The sequence below is a fragment of the Oncorhynchus nerka genome, linkage group LG12 (genome assembly GCF_034236695.1).
Source record: "Oncorhynchus nerka isolate Pitt River linkage group LG12, Oner_Uvic_2.0, whole genome shotgun sequence".
Lineage (NCBI taxonomy): Eukaryota > Metazoa > Chordata > Actinopteri > Salmoniformes > Salmonidae > Oncorhynchus > Oncorhynchus nerka.
The window spans coordinates 46499567-46519591 of NC_088407.1; the positions used below are offsets into that span (position 1 = coordinate 46499567).

Genomic DNA, 20025 nt, shown 5'->3' on the forward strand with positions numbered 1-20025 from the left:
GGGGAGGATGAAAACCTTGTCAAACTGCAGCAACCTTATACTTGTTCATATAAATTATATTTAGACAAGACTAAGAGGGGGTTTCCTCTACCCAGACAGAGAGACAACAACGGATAGACATTTTAACTCACAGGGCTGAGCTTGCTTTATGCATGTTTGCATCATGCCGGCCTATGCAATAACACAAACTCACTATTATCACTATTATGTTGATTAATTCCAGGTAATCATTTTGGATTGAAAAGGTATAGGTAGCCTAGGCAGCCCAAGTTTAAATGTAAACCTAAATGTATCACATTCACATTTTCTCCTGACAAATAAATGGACTATAAATACATAGGGTTACCAATTTGTTTACTCTGACCAGATGGACAGGGTGCATAGGCTGTATGCATCTGCTCTTATTAGTAGCCTATAATTGATCAGACTGAACAATTGTCTTGTTTTCATCCAACACAGCATGTCAGATCTCTATTGTTTAAGTGTAGCCTCGGCTGCTGCAACATTTATGAGATTAGTTTTTTGCTTGTGTCCGTCTGGAGTGATTATGCGCTGTCACCTTTGCTAAATAAATACCAGAGGAAAGTGGAAAGCCCACGCGCTGCGTCAACCTCTCGCTTTAATTGCACTTTTAATGGATGATGCAATGAAATCATTCTGAATTGATTTCACCGTCCCAAAAGAAGACAGGAGAAATGTCCATATGCTCAGCATGTAAAGCATGGTAAAACGCAATTACATCTGCAAGTTCCTTGGAGTTGCCCTTGTTAGCGGAACTTTCCCTCTCGTTGTGCCCCTAAGTAAAAGCCAACTCTTGCCGATAAGCTGCTTGTGACCGTTTCTTCTTACCTTCTCGTTGTGTTGCGCAGTTTGAATATGCAGACATTCGTCCATTACATGATCGATGCAGCTTTTTCCAAGAAGCTTGAATCTGACGTGGGCAATGAATGGGGTTCTTCAACAAGAAAATCCCCTACATTGTTCTTAGCGTTAGATAGCCATTCTGGCGGAGAAAACTGCACTCTGGTAGCTAGCTAACATTAGCAATTGCTACTAAAGTTAGCAAGGCAACTTGAAATAAATGGCACTAAAAATAAAAGTTCTAAAATCAAGAAAACAACATATAATCTACCTCCTACATCTCCTGTAGTTTGAAAAAACTAATTTGAATTGAATAATGTCCTAAAAATGCTAAACTATCACTCTTCATTCTCTATCCAATATGTCACCAACTCACAAAGCTTCTCAACACATATAACCCCCATAATGCTCTGTGGTACAACCCCAATACACCACACTAGGTGCGTTCATCCAATCCCATGACAAAATATTTGATTGGTTGGAGGATGTCCTCCGAAAGTGGTCATAATTACCATGTAGGTCTATGGAAGGGGGTAAGGCTTACGAGCCTCCTAGGTTTTGTATTGAAGTCAATGTAGCCGGAGGAGGATAGGGAATAGCTGTCCTCCGGCTACACCATGTTGCTAGCCTAAAGTGGTTTGTTGAGACTACTGTAGACCTTCATTGCAAAACAGTGTTTTAATCAGGCATTTGGTGAAATGTGAATATATTGAGTATAGTTTTATCTTAAAAGGATAACTTTTTAAAATGTTTAATAATTTTTTATTTTACTGAAATTCACTGAGGTAGATGGTCCTCTCCTTCCTCCTCTGAGGAGCCTCCATTAATACAGTGAGAATTTCAATTAGTACAGAAACCTCACATAAGTCACTTCTAAAAATCGTACCGTTATTAGTCAGTGCTTCGACGTCATTACACAGTCGGTTACTGTATTTTATTTGCCTGTTGCTATGACCATGATATAATTATGATATTGTTTGTTACTCATTGGGCTGTAGCTCAAGTGATCAAAACCAAACTTGGCTGAAATCTAATCTAATACAAACAACGAGAGTGATTAAAAAGTATGACCTCACTGAGTTCAACTAATAACACTTCCTGAGGATTACATTAATATAGGGAAAGTAGATACCTAGTCAGTTGCAGATCTGAATGCATTCAACCGAAATGTGTCTTCCGTATTTAACCCAGAGGTGTGTCACTCAGTGCATTTTCTCTCTTTCTCTTTTTATCTGATTTACATCCAACTTGCCCTCAGGCCTCGGTGTGTGTGAGGGTGTGTGTCTCTGTGTGTGAGAGGGTTTGTGTGTATGGGGGGTGGGGGGGAGGCACAAGTGTCAGAGCACACACCCTTATGTGTCTCCACGCCAGATGCCCTGAGGTCCCAGGAACAGAAAACACACACGTATACACCACACACACACACACACACACACACACACACACACACACACACACACACACACACAATAGATCAATGGATCAATTCCATTTTAATTCCATCCATCCATCCATTAATCATATTTATTATGATCTAAAAGGCACAACTGATCCTAAATCTCTAATCTGAGATGCCCATGTGTTGTTGTTTTTGGTTCTTCAGAAAAGAACGGAAAATGTGTGGGTGGATGAGGCCAGTGCACGTTTGCCTGGAGGAGCGTTATCATTGTAACAATCTAAGAAGATCCTTATAGGAACACAGATTTCTGTTGGTAACTCAATTCATAATTCATTGTGAAATAATTGTGAAGAAAGTAAGGTATCATGTAATTTGTATATTGTGGTCTGTGCTTGATGGGCTGACCCCCCTTTCCTATTCATCTGTCATTTAGTTTCCTCTGTAATCACATGGTAATAAGCCTAAAGAAATAAACTACATTCAAAATACAATAATATACAGTACCAGTCAAAAGTTTGGACACGTACACATTCAATTTTTTTTTTTTTTTTTTTTTTTACTGTTTTCTACATTGTAGAATAATAGTGAAGACATCAAAACTATGAAATAACACACATGGAAACATGTATTAATCAAAAAAGTGTTAAACAAATCAAAATATATTTTTGATTTTAGATTCTTCAATGTAGCCACCATTTTTTGGTTACTACATGATTCCATATGTGTTATTTCATAGTTTTGATGTCGTGACTATTATTCTACAATGTAGAAACTGGTACTGTTTGTGATATTTGTGATGTTTGTGATATTTCCTTTTATATGTGAAATATTTTTTATTTGGATTTATTTCACCTTTATTTAACCAGGTAGGCAAGTTGAGAACAAGTTCTCATTTACAATTGCGACCTGGCCAAGATAAAGCAAAGATGTAATTCTTTTGAGAGTTATGATCTCTCAACTCGGATTTCTTTCCAGATTTGAAATAATACGTATTTCCGGTTTATTGAAATGCAAAATTCAAACCAGAAAAAATCCTAAACCTAATTCAAAAAAATGTAAATCAGCAAATGTTTTTTCTAAACTATTGCAGAAATTCACTAAGCACATGAAAAGGAGTTTCTTTATAGGGAACATATTCTAATGTTTATCATGTGCCTCTTGTGGATAATTCAATATGCAATGTAACACATCCTTACAAATCCTACCCAAATATAATGTATTGAACCACTACTCCCAACTACTCCCATCAAATAGTTTTGCCAATGATAATTACAAACACAAGGGCACCAAAACCACCAGTTGAAATTTCACAACACCGTAGACTCAGAGAGAGAAAGTAATGATACTGAATTAACGTTACCATTTTAAAGCCTAGTTCCTGCAAAAACTCTTTGGTTTACCACTCTAAATAAGAAGCAATTCACACCTTGGAGAAGCCAATCTCACTATTTTCTTTAACTCTCAATGAGATGCGTGAAACGCTGCCCAGCATTGTCCTGCTAAGTACCCACCACTCACACCTGGTTTCTCACCAGCACTGAAACAGTTAACCTATCTACACCTGTCCTATCAGGCACCTGTCTCCAGAGCCCTCGGCCAATCAGGAGTGAGTGAGGAAAGCTACCTGTCGGCATGAAATAAATGTTGGGAGCCAATGTGGACAGGAATCAAACAAGCTCACTCAGCGGGACAAGTCTGCTTCTCTCTGCTAAGACTGACTGACAGCCTTTCACAAGAACACACAAACACATACACACTAGAGGAGACTTTACCTAAAGAAGCCTGAGATCTACTGTCTTGGAAAGGAGTCATGACCAAAGAGATTGAGTAAGTTGACAATTGTTTCTGTGACATGCTATGTTTCATGGGGTTGGAGTTGGTGTTTCATGCTAGAATGTGTTATTTAAGGGAAATGTGTTTGGACTTGTAATAATTCATTTTATTTAAACGCTTTTAACAAAACCCAAAGTCACTTTATATACACAAGAAAATCAGCAGGATAAAAATAGTTAAAATCACACGTTAAAATAAGTAAGTATATAAAAGAACACTAAACATGATGACAGACTAACCAGGGAGAGCACTAAACATGATGACAGACTAACCAGGGAGAGCACTAAACATGATGACAGACTAACCAGGGAGAACACTAAACATGATGACCGACTAACCAGGGAGAACACAAAACATGATGACAGACTAACCAGGGAGAACACAAAACATGATGACAGACTAACCAGGGAGAACACTAAACATGATGACAGACTAACCAGGGAGAACACTAAACATGATGACAGACTAACCATGGAGAGCACTAAACATGATGACAGACTAACCAGGGAGAACACTAAACATGATGACAGACTAACCATGGAGAACACTAAACATGATGACAGACTAACCATGGAGAACACTAAATAGGATGGCAGACTAACCAGGGAGAACACTAAATAGGATGGCAGACTAACCAGGGAGAACACAAAACATGATGACAGACTAACCAGGGAGAACACTAAACATGATGACAGACTAACCAGGGAGAACACTAAACATGATTACAGACTAACCATGGAGAACACTAAATAGGATGACAGACTAACCAGGGAGAACACTAAACAGGATGACAGACTAACCAGGGAGAACACGAAACATGATGACAGAAAGTGAACTAGATAGAGGATGTGTGAAGAGCTGTGTCTTTTAGTGTGGACTTGAATTTATGTATGCATTGCGAGGTTCTGACATGGAGAGGGAGGGACTTCCAGAGTTGCACTGCTAAAAGCCCAGTCTTCCATGGAGCGGAGACTGGCGCGAGGGATGGTGACAAGGCCAGTGTCAGAGGAGCGCAGTGAACAGGTGGTAGTGTAGGGGTGCAGGAGGTCAGTAAGGTATGTGGGCGCCAGTCCATTAAGTGCTTTGTAGGTGAGCATGAGCAATTTGTTGAGGGCGATGTGGTCCCAAGGTTTGGTTTTGTGTGAGGACCCGTGCAGCGGAATTTTGATATGTTGAAGTCTGTCCCGTGTTTTGGCGGGGAGCCTGTAGAGAATGGCGTGGCAGGAATCCAAGTGTGATTTAAAAAAACAAAAGCGTGAATGAAGGTTTCAACAATGGGGTCAGTGAGAGAGGGTCTGAGTCGTGAGATGTTATTGAGTTGGAAGAAGTCTGATGTTGGTGATGTTCCCGGATGTGGGGTTGAATAAAACACTGAGGTTCCTGACTGTGGAGTTGGAGTGGATGGTGCAGCCATCGATTCTCATGTTGACCCCGTTTCCTGATGAGGGAGTTGGGGGCCCATGAGCTTGACCTCTTTTTTTGTCGTCGTTTAATTTTAAAAACCATCCACATTTTCCTTTCAGATAGTCCCCAAGAGAGGGGGAGATGTAGTGGAGTTAGTTTTTCATCTGGCCCCAATCTGACTTGTGTCTTGTGGTTTAACTTCCAAGGTGAAATGCAACCAGTCGTATAGTCAAGTGTATTGGTTGGTTAGAATGACAGATGTAAGGCCTTTGGCTGAAACTGCTGTTGATTCTGCAACATTCTCCCCTCCTCTTATAATTTTCATCTAAACTTTTCTGCCGAGGGCCAGAATAGAAAATTATGCAAGCGTTGACTTGTTCATTCATCTTCTGTTGTACAGTAGTTTGAGCCACTTAGACTTCCAGAGACAGGGTGAGAAATCAGGCACTCGGGCCCCCCTTCTCTTTCTCTCTTTACATTGTGTAATGAGACCCCCATGTGAAAGGTGTGTTTTTAGAAAAGTGTGTGTCAGGTTTCTCCATTTTATATTTGACATTCTCTCTCTCCCCGCTATGTTGTGAATTTAAGCCGGCTCATGATTTAAACTGGCCTGTCCATAAGCCGTGTTGACACTAACCCAGGGGGTACAACACACAATGGGGGAGAGAGAAACGGGTATCCCCCGAATGTGTTAGAGGGGCTGTGTAATGACAATGTGTAATGAGTTGAATTACATAACAGTGTAGTAGTGAAACTCTAGACCGGGATTCTCTATTGTAACATCTGTATTGAGCATTATTTAGGGAAAGGAGAGTAGCTAATGAGATATTGTGGTGTTATAGTGTACTGAGGTGAGTGAGCGTACAGGGAGAGACAGGTGTGTCTTAGAACAGTGGTGGGATGAAGCATTTTAGTAAACAGTTGTATGGAATTATATAAGACGTATAGGTGATCACACAGTCTTATTTGATGCTAATATACCTTATTGTGACAGTCATTAAAGAGTTTGGGTTGGAATCGTAACAGCTTAGGTATTTTTCTTGCCATTCTCCCTCTCTCCTAATCAAACATAGTCGGCTGTCAATGCCTGGAGTCTTCCTCTGTTGTTAGCACATGATGTGGTAGCCCATAGGTAAATCTGCACTGTTTGCATGCTGGCCATTTCAGGACCACTTTACAGGAGAAGGCTTATTCCCATTCCCAGTAGCCAGGAAATTCCCAAAACAAATCCTGCTTTTCTCTCTGTTTATCCTGGTCTGAGGAGTAACTCATCCTTCCCCCAAATCCCTTGTTTTGTTTCTGGCCTTTTGGCAATATTGAAACCCAGGGACTCCCAGGTGAGCGCTCCGGTCCGTAAATGTTTACTTTAGAAATCGTTATATGTTTCTTTCTTTCCTAAAAAAAAAAAAACACCATACAGTTCTGAGGTAACTTGATCATTTTGAGGTCATTGAAGGCATGTTTGTGTGTACATGAGCTCTTGGCCCCTGGCATGTTGAACTTCTCTGACACTTGCAGCCAAATATGATTAAGATCTGTGGTTTTGCAATCGAAACCCTCCAGAGGCAGGTATGTGCAGTGCCTAAGGTTGTTATTAGCATGCAGATGATCACACCATAAAGCCCTTGCATTTCTAATACACCGGTAAAGAGGCACTTCTATGGCCAAAACATGCTCATTGTTGCCTTTCTAATATATTATTGTATTATTTAAAAAAAGAAGAGGAATTTAATAACTAAATCCTTCACTGTAATGCCACATTCTGAATGGGAAGCCTACCATTTTGACCTGTAATAAAACTATAATGTAAGTTTATTCATGTGATGTTTCTCCTGGCCTGTTTGCTGCAGGACTCTGGGACTGGTCCTTCAGAACGAGAGCTTCAACTACCAGCGCTACAATAACTACAGCATGGACTCCTGGGCCTACACAGACGGCCTACTCGCATACGACCAGTGCAAGGTAACTGTGTGTCTGTGTGTTATACCACTTGTTCAACTTTGAGTCCGGTGTATAGATATTGTGCTGTATCAGTACTCACGGTTGTTGTTTCACTTTCACAGACACCCAAAGAGCAGAAGATGGTTGCATGCAGCCGAGGCAGTAGTATGTACAAGCCATCAGAGAGGTAAGATTGACTTCTGAGCAATTATTAACACTACCAAGAGTATGGACTTGATTGAGAGAGCCACCTGTCAATCTAGGGAGAGAGGCACTAAAGGGGTGTGCTTATGGCACAGATAAGGGGGTAAAGGGATTTTAAGTGGTTGCCGGGTGGTATTAGGAGTTCCCATGTCATGAAGTCAAGCCCATTGACACGGAGTCAAGCGGTAGAGGCAGGGCAGGGCTTTGGTGAGGTTAGAGTTGGGTGAGCTGGTGGCTAATCCCCATGTCAAACAGAGCCCCAAGGGATTATGGGCCGTGGTACACCTCCTTCTCATCATTCTCCTCCCTCCCCCGAACAACACTCTGACTCACAAAGGAGGAGAAGCAGCCCCAGCTCTGCAGCTCTCTCACCCTCTTTTGTCTGGGTTGAAAAATGGCCATCGGTGGGGCACGCTGTTGTCCCGTCAAACACACCCGTCAGTCCCACAGAGAAACTTATAGAAAGAGAGAAAACATTCCAGGATTAGGCCGTAAACAGTTCCTGCCCAGCTCTGTTTAGTTCACTTTCAGTAGCATTGTGTGCTTAGTGGACTCTGAGAACTAAACTGGCTTTATTCATGTTTTATTGACTTTGACGCCTATTTTTACAGTCTGTAATTGTGTGCATGTGTGCTGTGTATCTGCTACTGTATAAAAGAGCTGGAGTTTATTCGAAGGAAGGAAGTACTTTTGACAATCAGTGTTTTGCGCGAGAGTACTATTTGTAAAACAACCCCATTGATTTCATTGAGTGTCAATCGAAGGGGTGGCGAATTGGGTTGGTCCTGTATCTAAACTCCTCCCCCTTCCACCAATCCAGGACTATGACTGGCTCCTCCCCCGAGCTGGTCTCCCTGGAGACGCCAGCAAACATTATGAAGCTGCTGTCCGAGAACATTTCCTCCAACCATCCCCAGGAGGCGCTGGAGCTGAACAGCAAGCTGTCACCCCTCTGTCCCCCCTCTGTCCCCCAAAACCCTCTCCCTCTCACTCCCAGTGCCGACACCTACCACAAGCAGGTCATCAACAACATCTTCGACTCCTTGCTCTCCCAGAAGTGGCCCACAGAGACAGCCTTCCCTGAGGCCACCACTGAGGTAAGCTTACAGCACCAACAAGAGTAGCCATCTTGTTTTTTTGTCTAAATCACAACTGGTGTTGTCCTTTGTACATTTTCATCTCTGGCAATGTCTCATCTTCCCCTTCACTTCTAGTTACCCTCCCTCCATCTCTCTCTTTCTTTTTGTCCTTTTCATATTCCCTCTTCTCACATTTTGTCTTGTGTCGCCCTGAAGCAGACTCTACCCTACAGCGATCCCTTTGCCGAGCAGCACAGCCCAGTTTACTCTGACTCTTACAGCAAATCCCCTCCAGAGAGATACAGGTAGCTATTTGCCCCCCGAGAATCAGATCAAATTATGACACCTGTGTGATGACTTCAAAGTCATCACGTCAGCTTGAACACTGAACTATTGTACGCCCAGTATCGCTAATACTTATTAGGCTAAAGATCATTAATATAATTGAGCTGTGTATAAATGATAAAGCAATCAGGGGGGTAAAATTCCAATAGCAAAGCATAATGCTGTGCACTAACATTCTTCTCTGTTCTTTTCTGTCTCCAGGAACACTTTCCAGTTCATTCTGGGAGCCCCTCAAGCCATGCAGCACAAGTCGTCCGAGCTGCCCATGGTTTACCTCAACAAGGGCCAGTTCTACCCCATCTCCCTTCAGGGGGTGGACAGCTCAGCCAGTCTGATCCCCAACAAAGTCAAGGTGAGTCGAGCTTTGATGACATCACCCAGGAACATTTCCTCTATCCATAGGATGTTCTGTCTGACACAACCCCAGTGAAAGTATGTTCCTTAGGAATCTCCTGAGAGAAAAAAAAAATATATATATAGGTTCAACATTGTTGACTGTCTGAACCAAGTCGTGGTGAATTGGGGTGGGAAACCTTTTTCTCTCTTTCTGTGATGAGTGATTTCGGGTTTGGAGTTCCGCCAGGCACAGTACTCGGGCCATTGCATATTTCGTCTGGCGGGGCCAAACCCAATGCATGTCAGCCAGTTAGTCAGGCCCTGAGTTCTTTGTGACTAAGTCAGAAGGAGAACAGGGGGAGAGGTGTGGTGCCAACAGCCTGGGTGACAACCCTCTCTTTTGTCAAGTAAAAAGAGAGCACACACAAGCCCTGCTAATAGTTGGTGACAATACCAGGAGAGAATTGAGGATTTTGAATTATGATAACAGGGCCTGATGTCTGAATAAAACGTGCCCAGTTGTGCCTTTCTCAAAGTCGACGACGCACCAACAAAGACGTATAACCTACACAAAATGTACCTTGTCTGATGGCTCTCTCTCTCTCTCTCTCTCTCTTTCTCTCGGTCTTTCCCTATTTTCTCTTCTTTCTCTCTCTTTGTTTGTGCCTCTCTTTCTCCAGACGGTGGTCATGGCGGTGTTTGAGAACGACAAGAGCGCAGAGATTCAGCTGAGGTGCTGGAATCACTGGCACGCACGGCAGCCGACCGTTAAGCAGAGAGTCATTGACATCGGTATGGCACTGCAACTTTGACCGTCCACACACAAACACATGTATAGTATAGGAACAGACAGTTACAAGGCTTTCCCCGTTGTCTTCTCTGAAGAATGTCATGGATAAATGCCATAGGTCAACATCTACAACAACAAATGCCACTGACTGGAAGATTTTTGCATGTTGTTTTTGTTGTTGCTTTTTGTAAAGCCTGTATCTATTCTGAGCAGATAACCACTTCAATGAAAGACAATAACAATTCCAATGGTTCCAGAAATTTCTCTGAACTAAATCAATATCTTTCTATTTATCTTCTAGCTGACTACAAAGAGGTATTCAGTGGCATCAGCCACGTGGAAGAGGTGGCCTTCAACGCTTTGTCCTTCATCTGGAACCCCAATGAGGAAGCTAAGGTAAAAGCAGCGAGGAAACTGGAGCAACAGTGGAAAACGCGCACACTGGCACTCACACAGCTGATGTCGTAACGCTTGGCGCACCCCTATTATGTACCTAGCCACGCTACCCATTGAGCTGAAATGGGGCGATGAAGGAGCGCTGAGGGTTGGGAGGGGAGGAATCCCTGGCATGCGGCTGCCCCGGTGCAAGGGAAGAGCGTCACGTCGAGCGCTTACTGCAATCTGCTCACTGCCCCCCAGGGCATAAGGGTGGGGCAATAAAACTCACTGCAGGTGAAGGAGAGAGAATGAGAATGAGAAAGAGAAGGGAAAGGACTGGTTGGAAGGAATGAGAGAGAAAAACTCATTTTAATAAACACGGAAGGCACTTGTTGTCACAACCATCCCTTTCCACTCCTGGCCCCTCACAATAGTATGTTCAAATCAATGCCTCTCATATCCTAAAACCTTACCAAGACCCAACCAGTGTGGAAACATTCTAGACTTTTCTGCTATACTGTACCTCTGTACATTTGTCCACATTGGAGGGGGTTTACAATCCAAAAAGGTGTCATTACACCATGTGTCCATAGACTTCTAGTGTTTGTTTTGTAAAAAAAAAAATAAGCAAATTGTGTCCGCCACCAATGTTCCTCATAAGAAACATTGCTGCACTCTATACTCCTCTGTAAACTGGTTATCTCTGTATACCCGTCGCAAGACCCACTGGTTGATGCTTATTTACATTTTAGGCCTCACTCCCCCCTATCTGAGATATCTACTGCAGCCCTCATCCTCCACATACAACACCCGTTCTGCCAGTCACATTCTGTTAAAGGTCCCCAAAGCACACACATCCCTGGGTCGCTCCTTCGCTGCAGCTAGCGACTGGAACGAGCTGCAACAAACACTCAAACTGGACAGTTTTATCTTAATCTCTTCATTCAAAGACTCAATCATGGACACTCTTACTGACAGTTGTGGCTGCTTTGTGTGACATATTGTTGTCTCTGACTTCTTGCCCTTTGTGCTGTTGTTCGTGCCCAATAATGTTTGTACCATGTTTTGTGCTGCTACCATATTGAGTTGCTACCATGTTGTTGTTATGTTGTGTTGCTACCATGCTGTGTTGTCATGTGTCGCTGCCTTGCTATGTTGTTGTCTCTTGTCGTGATGTGTGTTTTGTCCTATATTTTATTTATTTTATTTTTAATCCCAGCCCCCGTCCCCGCAGATGGCTTTTTGCCTTTTGGTAGGCAGTCACTGTAAATAAGAATTTGTTCTTAACTGACTTGCTTAGTTAAATGAAGGTAAAAATGTTTTTAAATGCTTTAATGATTTTTAAGGTTCCAATTGCTGTGCAAGGACCTTTAACCTTTTACGGCAGTGGGCTAAATCAGGGTCACACAGTGTTTCTTGGTAGTCTTAAACAAATATACAGTGAAACAAAATGTACACCTCTCACATATGGTTATGGGCCTACAAAAAAGAAGACAACTGTACCATGTCAGATATAGAGTTGAAATGTATTCAATGTTGAGTTTGCATCCCAATAATACACTTTACACACATCAGAGAAGACTGAAATATAGCAAAACCGTTTGACATCGATACACCGTATTTTCTGCGGCTTTTAAAAAATAATCGTCATTCATTATGAATAACATTTCACCCAGGAGGGCACTAGGTCATTTGACGACAGGAAAGTGCTACAGGGCAGCAAAACTGTTCTAGAAAGTTCCAATTCAACTGTTGTCTGATATCCTGTGTAACCCTCTTCTTCTCTCTCCTCCAGGTGTACATTGGCATTAACTCTCTGAGCACAGACTTCTCCTCTCAGAAGGGAGTGAAGGGGCTTCCTCTCAACCTCCAGATCGACACATATGACTTCAGCAGCGGCACCAACCGCCTTATCCACAGAGCAGCCTGCCAGGTCAAAATCTTCTGCGATAAGGTCAGTGAAGATCTCTTTCCACTGTGCTAGCTATGCTCATCCATGACATACATTTTTTTTTGTGTGTTTTGTTGTTGTTTGTTTTTAAAGAAATGCACCTGTTGTACGGCTGACTCATTTGTTAAATGAGGAGTAAAAGTGTCAGAGTGGAGCTTTGACCGTCTGTCTTTTTTCTCAGGGTGCAGAGAGGAAGATGAGGGATGAAGAGAGGAAAAGGAGCAAGAGGAGGGTCAAGACAATCATTGACTCAAGCAACAACAGTAAGTCTACCTCAGGCTCTTATTACTAATATAATGACAGCCTACTACATCCACCAACAAAATGATCCACCTATACATCATGTTGTGTGCCAGAACATGCAAATAAGGAATTTAATTACAGTTTGGGTATCTTTCATCAGTTTGTTTTTATCGTGAAGCTTGGCCTTCCCAAGTCCAATTCAACTCCATTGCGTGATTGAAAATGTACTCTGACTAGATCAGCAGTGGAGCAAGACACCAACCCAAGCAAGAAATACATCCTGTATTTTAAGTCTGTGATTGTAATTTAACACCTCATGGGTTTCTAACTAAATTTAGAATTTGGGGATTTAGCCCCATTTGTATGAATAGCATCCAACTCTTTCTTAAAGAGAATAACTAGTGGTGCATTACAATATCATAGAGCCAGTTTCCGACACTCAGGTAAACCTTACTCATAGACTAAAGAGCACCGGGTAAACCAGTCCTTTATACCTTAGGCCAGTCTGTAACGCCAATTCTAAACCAGTGTTCTCCTCTCCCTCCTTAGCCAACAAGTCAGTAGTGTCCAGCTCAATGGGAAGTGGCAGCACCTTCTTCAAGACCCTGGAGGACCATGTCACCAACCCTGTCCTCTTCATCCCAGAGATGCACCTCTCCAACATGCAGCGCTGCGGCCTGGTAGGTTCCCTCCCCCCATCCCTTATCCACTCCCCCTTTATTTTCCTGTCTTCTCCTTTCTCTCTCTCTCTCTCTCTTTCTGGGATTGAGGGATCTTGGAGTTCACCACCACAAGAGTGAGTTGAGTCATGTTCCCTGCTATCCCTGGACTGTAGCTCCAGGCTGACGGCGCACAGAGGGGGGAGGAGGAGGGATAGTGTGGGAAAAAAAATGTTGTGGGAAAAGTGGGTTGGGAAGGGAGAGTGAGGAGAGACAGACGCCGAGATCAGACGATCTAATTGGTGGGTCGTTCAGTTTCCTCGACTCGAAACTCGACTCAAGTGTGACTGAAACACGGATTAACCTGCGGGGGCTTAGACAAAGACGCACACACACACACAAGTCCCCCTTTTCAGTGTTGTTGACACAAGCCAGTGGAGGTGGTAAAGGCTGCTGTCCTGACAGGCCTTTAGTTCCCACAGTCTGAGCTTTAGAGAGTGGGAAAGGAGAGTGTGTATGTGCTCAGTATGCCTAGTAAGGTCTGCATGCCAGCCCCTTTCCAGCATTACTTCCCTAGTGTTAATGAACACACACTTATTAGACAGTACGTAGATTATATACATCTTCACAGCTTTAAGAGAGGAAAGCAAGGTAGAGATGTGACCTAATTCAGGCTAAAGGTGAAGGGGGTACCTTGCATTTTGGAGGTGAGGGGGGGGGGGTTTCAAGACTTGAGTATCGTAAATCATTCCATCGCTCAAAGAAAATGTCTTCGATAACTTTCTTAGAAAAGGTCAGCTTCTTTAGAGGGGAGCGACATCAACATGACTGGTAAAAGAGTCTGGAAATGTTCTGTTCTATAATATACAATGTGACTCGCTGACCGGTTGTGAGACAAACATCTCTGAACGTCAGACAAACGGCTTGTCTGGAACCTTTTATCTGTCTGCATCTGCGTCACCATTCATGTGCACATCGACAGATTCGTGATAATAACATTCATACTCGTGACTGTTACAACCATGCAATATTCTACGGAGGAGTTGTACCTAATCGTTTTACACATCTCCTATTTCTCCGTGTAGGCACCCCCCACAACACTGGAGGAGGTTGAAAAGAGCTCACTGAAGAGACTTTACCCTAATCGACTGGAACAAAGCAATGGTAGCCCACCACCAAGCAAGCAGGCCAGATGCGAGGAGCAGCAGCGAGGTAAAGAAGAATTTCTGAATTGAAAATAATGTACTTCCTGTATTGAAATGGAATTGGCTCAAACCCAAACCTGTTGTACAGACAATACATATAGTATGAGGCAAAGAATAAGTGGTCAATATGCAAAGCAAAGCCCTGCTGTGGTCCTTGTCTGGCACACACAACCTGAAGTATTTCTGTTACCTTGTTTTTGCAGTACTCCTGTACGTGAGAACCGAGTCAGAGGAAGTGTTCGATGCTCTCATGCTCAGCAGCCCAACCCTGAAAGGCCTAAGACAAGCGGTAGGTAGTACACTCATGATACTTGTTCCTTCCTTACCCAACCTTGTTGTCATGCTCCAAGCATCTCATCCAGCAACCAGGAGAAGATACCGTGGGAGTTGACCGTGACACTCATCTTTCGTTTGTTCCTTTCTCAGATTTCTGAAAAGTACGCCATGCAACAGGAGACCATTGGGAACATCTACAAGAAATGCAAAAGAGGGTAAGTTACTTTTTAAACCAAGGCCCTGCATTGATCCTTGTTTTTATTTTATTTTTGGGGGGGGGGTTTACATCAGGAGGAGTAAGTGTTAGCATTAGCTATGCTACATAATTACCAATAGTATTAGCATGTAACATTAGCAAGATACAGTAAGTTGAAGGGAAATTGTTCCACCCAAAAATAATTAGTCTATTGTTGAAACGTTTTACTTGTCAGCAATCATGTTTTCAAGATGCACTATACATACAAAAGTATGTGGACACCCCTTCAAATTAGTGGATTTGGTTTTTTCAGCCACACCTGTTGCTGACAGGTGTATAAAATCGAGCACACAGCCATACAATCTCCATAGACAAATATTGGCAGTAAAATGGCCTTACTGAAGAGCTCAGTGACTTTCAATGTGGCACCGTCATAGGATGCCACATTTCCAATGTCAGTTAATCAAATTTCTGCCCTGCTAGAGCTTCCTCGGTCAACTGTAAGTGCTGTTATTGGGAAGTGGAAACGTCTAAGAGCAACAACGTTTCAGCCGCGAATTGGTAGGCCGCACAAGCTCACAGTACGGGACTGCCGTGTGCTGAAGCGCGTAAAAATCGCCTGTCCTTGGTTGCAACACCTCAGTCCCGAGTTCCCAACTGCCTCTGGAAGTGACATCAGCACAAGAACTGTTCTTCAGGAGCTTCATGAAATGGGTTTCCATAAGATCACCATGCGTAATGCCACGCGTTGGCTTGAGTGGTGTAAAGCTTGCGACCATTAGACTCTGGAGCAGTGGAAACGCGCTCTCTAGAGGGATAAATCACGCTTCACCATCTGGCAGTCTGAAGGACGAATCTGGGTTTGGCGGATGCCAGGAGAACGCTACCTGCCCGACTGCATAGTGCCAACTGTAAAGTTTGGTGGAGGAGGAATAATCATCTGGGGCTGTTTTTCAATGTTTGGGCTTAGTTCCAGTGAATGGAAATCTTAATGCTACAGCATACAATGACATTCTAGATGATTTTGTGCTTTCAACTTTGGCAACAGTTTGAGGAAATCGCTTTCCTGTTTCAGCATGACAATGACCCCCTTGCACAAAGTGAGATCCATAGAGAAATGGTTTGTCGAGACTGGTGTGGAAGAACTTGACTGGCCTGCACAGAACCCTGACCTCAACCCCATCGAACACCTTTGGGATGAATTGGAACACCGACTCCGAGCCAGACCAACATCCCGACCTCACTGATGCTCTTGTGGTTGAATGGAAGCAAGTCCCCGCAGCAATGTTCCAACATCTAGTGGACAGCCTTCCCAGAAGAATGGAGGCTGTTATAGCAGCAAAGGGGGACCAACTCCATATTAATGCCTATAATTTTGGAATGAGATGTTCGAGGAGCATACTTTTGGTCATGCAGCATATAACTTTCAAAATACTGAAATCATCCCTGTATAATGCTGCAAAATGCATCATACGGGATGATTTCTGTATTTTGAAAGTTACATATCTTGGTAGGTTGAATCTAAGTTGAATCTTGCTTGAATTTTGGTCTTTCCTCAGTAAGGAAGGCAACTAAAGTTGACAGACCGGCTAGGTGAGCTAGCTAGCTCTGTCTCCTGGAATGTGATAATTGCAGCTCTTCCAAAAAACACAGGATGGAAAGATTTTAAAACTAGGCTGGATGAGTCACCCTATTCTTTTACTTTACAGTATTTATGTTCCTCTAATCTGATCTAACCATCCCATAGCTACACCAAGAAGTGTTCTGGTCTATTTACTTCAGAGAGTGAAAAGAGGGTGGCACCTTATTGAGCAACAATGTGGAGGCCAGGTGGTTGACATTAAATAGGACTAGCCATTGAAAAAGAGCTGGTCTCCCTATTGGCAGTATGTCATCCATGAAATTAAATAATGGTGGCCATTTTGTTTTCTATGCTTGCGCCAAAGGCTGTGTCCGAAATCGGTCTTGCCAAATACTTACTAAAATGTCCTACTATGTACTAACTCTACTACATACTATTTAGAACATACTGTTTAGTAAAAACGAATGCAGTTATCAACAAATATCAACATACTAGGCTCACCCATCCTGAGAACCTGTCATCTAGTGTGCAATTGATTCCCATCATTCATTCATTTGGTCACAGCGTGTCCGCTTATTTCGTTATTGAAGGTCTTTATCAAACACATGCAAGTCTGGAAAGACAATTCTCTTCCTTAATAGTCTGCAGCAAGTTCTACTAGATGAAAAGCAGTAATGAGTATAGCATCCTGGCATTTAAATCTGCAATATGTAACTTTTTGGGCAACCTGATCAAATTCACATAGAAATGTGAGGTATATTGATCTGTCATTCTGATTGAAAGCAAGTCTAAGAAGTGGTAGATCTGTTCTATGTGCACTATTTCTATGGTTCCCGTTCTTAAGTTTAGTTTTTGCATCTTTTATATTTGGTTTTGTACACCAGCTTCAAAAAGCTGAAAATACAATATTTTGGGTTGTTGAAAAAAATATATTTCACAGCACTTTAGATGGTACAATGATTCTCTACACTTGCTTGTTTTGTCACATTAACTATTTGAATTTTAGCAACCAGAAAATGGCAGAACTGTTTGTGCATATTGCACCTTTAAACCATACTCGATTTTAGACATTTCACATACTATAAAACTTACTCTTTTCGCATATCTAAAATGCCTTCTATTTAGAATGCAAGTATATGTATGCGTATTTGGATGTCACCATAGTCTCTGGGGAAAAATTCTGTACTATTCTAATTTTACAGTGTACATCGAAGGTCTTTATGTTTACTGAATAGGTGACATTTCCCTAAGCTTCAGATCTACCACTAGTAGTAAAGTAGGCCTGTTGTAGGTGTCTTCACACAAGCATTCATACCAATGAAGATGTGTAACTAACATGTTCCGAGGCAGTAATCTGATGAAGCTGACTTGATGGAGTAGATCACTGTCACCTAGAATGTTGTGTGGTTATTCTGTCACACTGCCTGAAAGGCTTTAATAACTTTGATTGAAGTTGAGTTTGCCCTGGGGTTTGAATGGAGAACCCAACAGGTTATGTCTCATTCCGCTTATAGTGTTCTATCAGTCCCTTCCCTCCGGGTAGCGTGAGCAGGCAGTTCGCTTGATTATCAGCAGAGCTTTACTTACCGTAAAGACGGGTTGCCATATGGGAAAAGGAGTCTGGCCTGATAAATTGTCTGCAGTGTTGAGGGAATTGTAGGCTTCTCACTCTTTTGTTTCGTGACTACAAAATGTATCAGCCAGACAGCAGAAAACTGGTCATTTACATGTTCCCCCCTACAAAGACATTAATCTGTTATTTGTCTGTTTATTTTTCAGGATTTTCGTCAACATGGATGACAACATCATTGAACACTACAGCAACCACTCAGCATTCCTCATAGAGATCTCTGAAATCATGTGCGGTCAGTTCCAGGTCACTCTCATGGAGTTATGAAGAGAGGGGGCGGACATTTTTGATGTTCGGCCCACCCCATTGCAAAGTGTGGCCAATCAAACTGCCTGCCGATTTCAACTTTTTAAGCACTACTCTGTGAGAGACTCTATTGGCTAGCCCAAGATGGCAAAGACCAATGAGGCCAAAGAAGACAAGCTACACCCACCATCAGTTCAACCATCGAACCGACTTCAGACCAAGAGCTTTATACCAATGCCAGTCACTGCCTTTGTAAATACAATTGAACACCCTTATGACTTTTTACTGTAGTATATATTTTATAACAAAGCGATTCTGATGAATTATGCTGTAAATATTTTATGTAAATAGAAATTAATATGACATATGAGTGATAGTATAACCCATTTTCCACAAACATCCAAAGCTATGTATTTCCATTTCAGGAGACATACCGTCCATGTATGTTGTCAACTTTTCCAAAGACTGCCATTCTTGCTGCTTTTCATGTACTTATAATTTCTTCCAAGGGATCTCAAGTAATGGGAATGATGCCATTGTGTTGGATTATATATGTTTTTCACTATATTACAGATGTGGGATCTTAATATGTGCCAGTTTGCTACAGCAGGAAAATAATCCTGCAGCAATAGGGAATGTGAAGTATTATGTGGATTATAATAAATGGACATTTTTGTAGGGGTTGATATATTTTGCATAAGGGAAAATCAAGTGACATTTCTAAGTGGAAGCAAACTTTAAAACCCCTTTTTAAAGGAAAATTCTCCTGCAATAGGGTGATCAATTAAGATCCTACATCTGTGTATTTCTCTGACCATAATGTTTGCTATTATAGTGCTACCAATAGTATAATGCTGTAGCCTGTTAGTTTCACACCCCAGAATTCTCCAACCAGGGACTTTTTTTTAGAACCAAAGTCACACATTTCCCACTTCGGCGAGTATTGCCTTCACAAAAACCTGAGTGGCCTTCTTTCATAGAGGACTGTACACATTTCTAGGTTGTATTGTAACCATCACATTTTTCCCCTAAGGACCTGTGCCTGAACCACTTGATACCTTATCAACCCCTGTCAAAATCTTTCAGTTGAGTTTACTTGTATGTTTTTGCAACATTTCAATTCTCTATCTATATCCCTGTAATGTAATATTATGATTTTAGCATGGCAATCCTTTTGTATTGATACTCTTCTTAGTTTCTTTGTTTTTGAAAGAATATAAAAAATATACGAAATAAAAGATGTCTTTTAGTGGTTTTAGTATGCTAAAGTTTGAAGATGACTTAAAATTAATTAACTTCAACTCAAATCTTACTGAATGATGACATGATAAGAATACCCTAGACCAGTACAGGCCTATAGCCTATAGCACAGGCCCTTTCCATCTAGCACGTAACGTTCTGAGAACTATATGTTTCTTCCAGGTTGGTGAGAGCGTGGTTGTCCTATGTTTATTTTGAATACAACCT

At 42.1% G+C, this 20025-nt stretch overlaps 1 protein-coding gene across 2 annotated transcripts; it reads left to right on the forward strand.

The window, feature by feature from the left end:
- The first annotated feature begins 3905 nt into the window (after positions 1 to 3905).
- LOC115138281 (grainyhead-like protein 3 homolog) lies at positions 3906 to 19803 on the forward strand. 2 transcript variants are annotated; one of them, XM_029674969.2, is made up of 15 exons: positions 3906 to 4087; positions 7348 to 7459; positions 7561 to 7625; positions 8463 to 8739; positions 8938 to 9026; positions 9268 to 9418; positions 10083 to 10194; positions 10494 to 10588; positions 12366 to 12524; positions 12703 to 12784; positions 13314 to 13444; positions 14509 to 14635; positions 14832 to 14917; positions 15055 to 15119; positions 18462 to 19803. In XM_029674969.2, exons 1-15 carry the CDS (start codon positions 4071 to 4073, stop codon positions 18577 to 18579), a joined length of 1686 nt encoding a protein of 561 aa, XP_029530829.1. In that variant the 5' UTR covers positions 3906 to 4070; the 3' UTR covers positions 18580 to 19803. The 2 variants fall into 2 exon arrangements, with proteins under 2 accessions (XP_029530829.1, XP_029530830.1); XM_029674970.2 differs by having other exon boundaries at positions 8941 to 9026.
- The last annotated feature ends 222 nt before the right edge of the window (positions 19804 to 20025 follow it).

Bases quoted from the DNA above. Each gene is read 5' to 3' on its own strand.
- LOC115138281 (XM_029674969.2), top strand. The intron at 12,525-12,702 runs GTCAGTGAAGAT...CTTTTTTCTCAG, and splicing joins TCAAAATCTTCTGCGATAAG to GGTGCAGAGAGGAAGATGAG. The intron at 14,918-15,054 runs GTAGGTAGTACA...TTCCTTTCTCAG, and splicing joins TGAAAGGCCTAAGACAAGCG to ATTTCTGAAAAGTACGCCAT.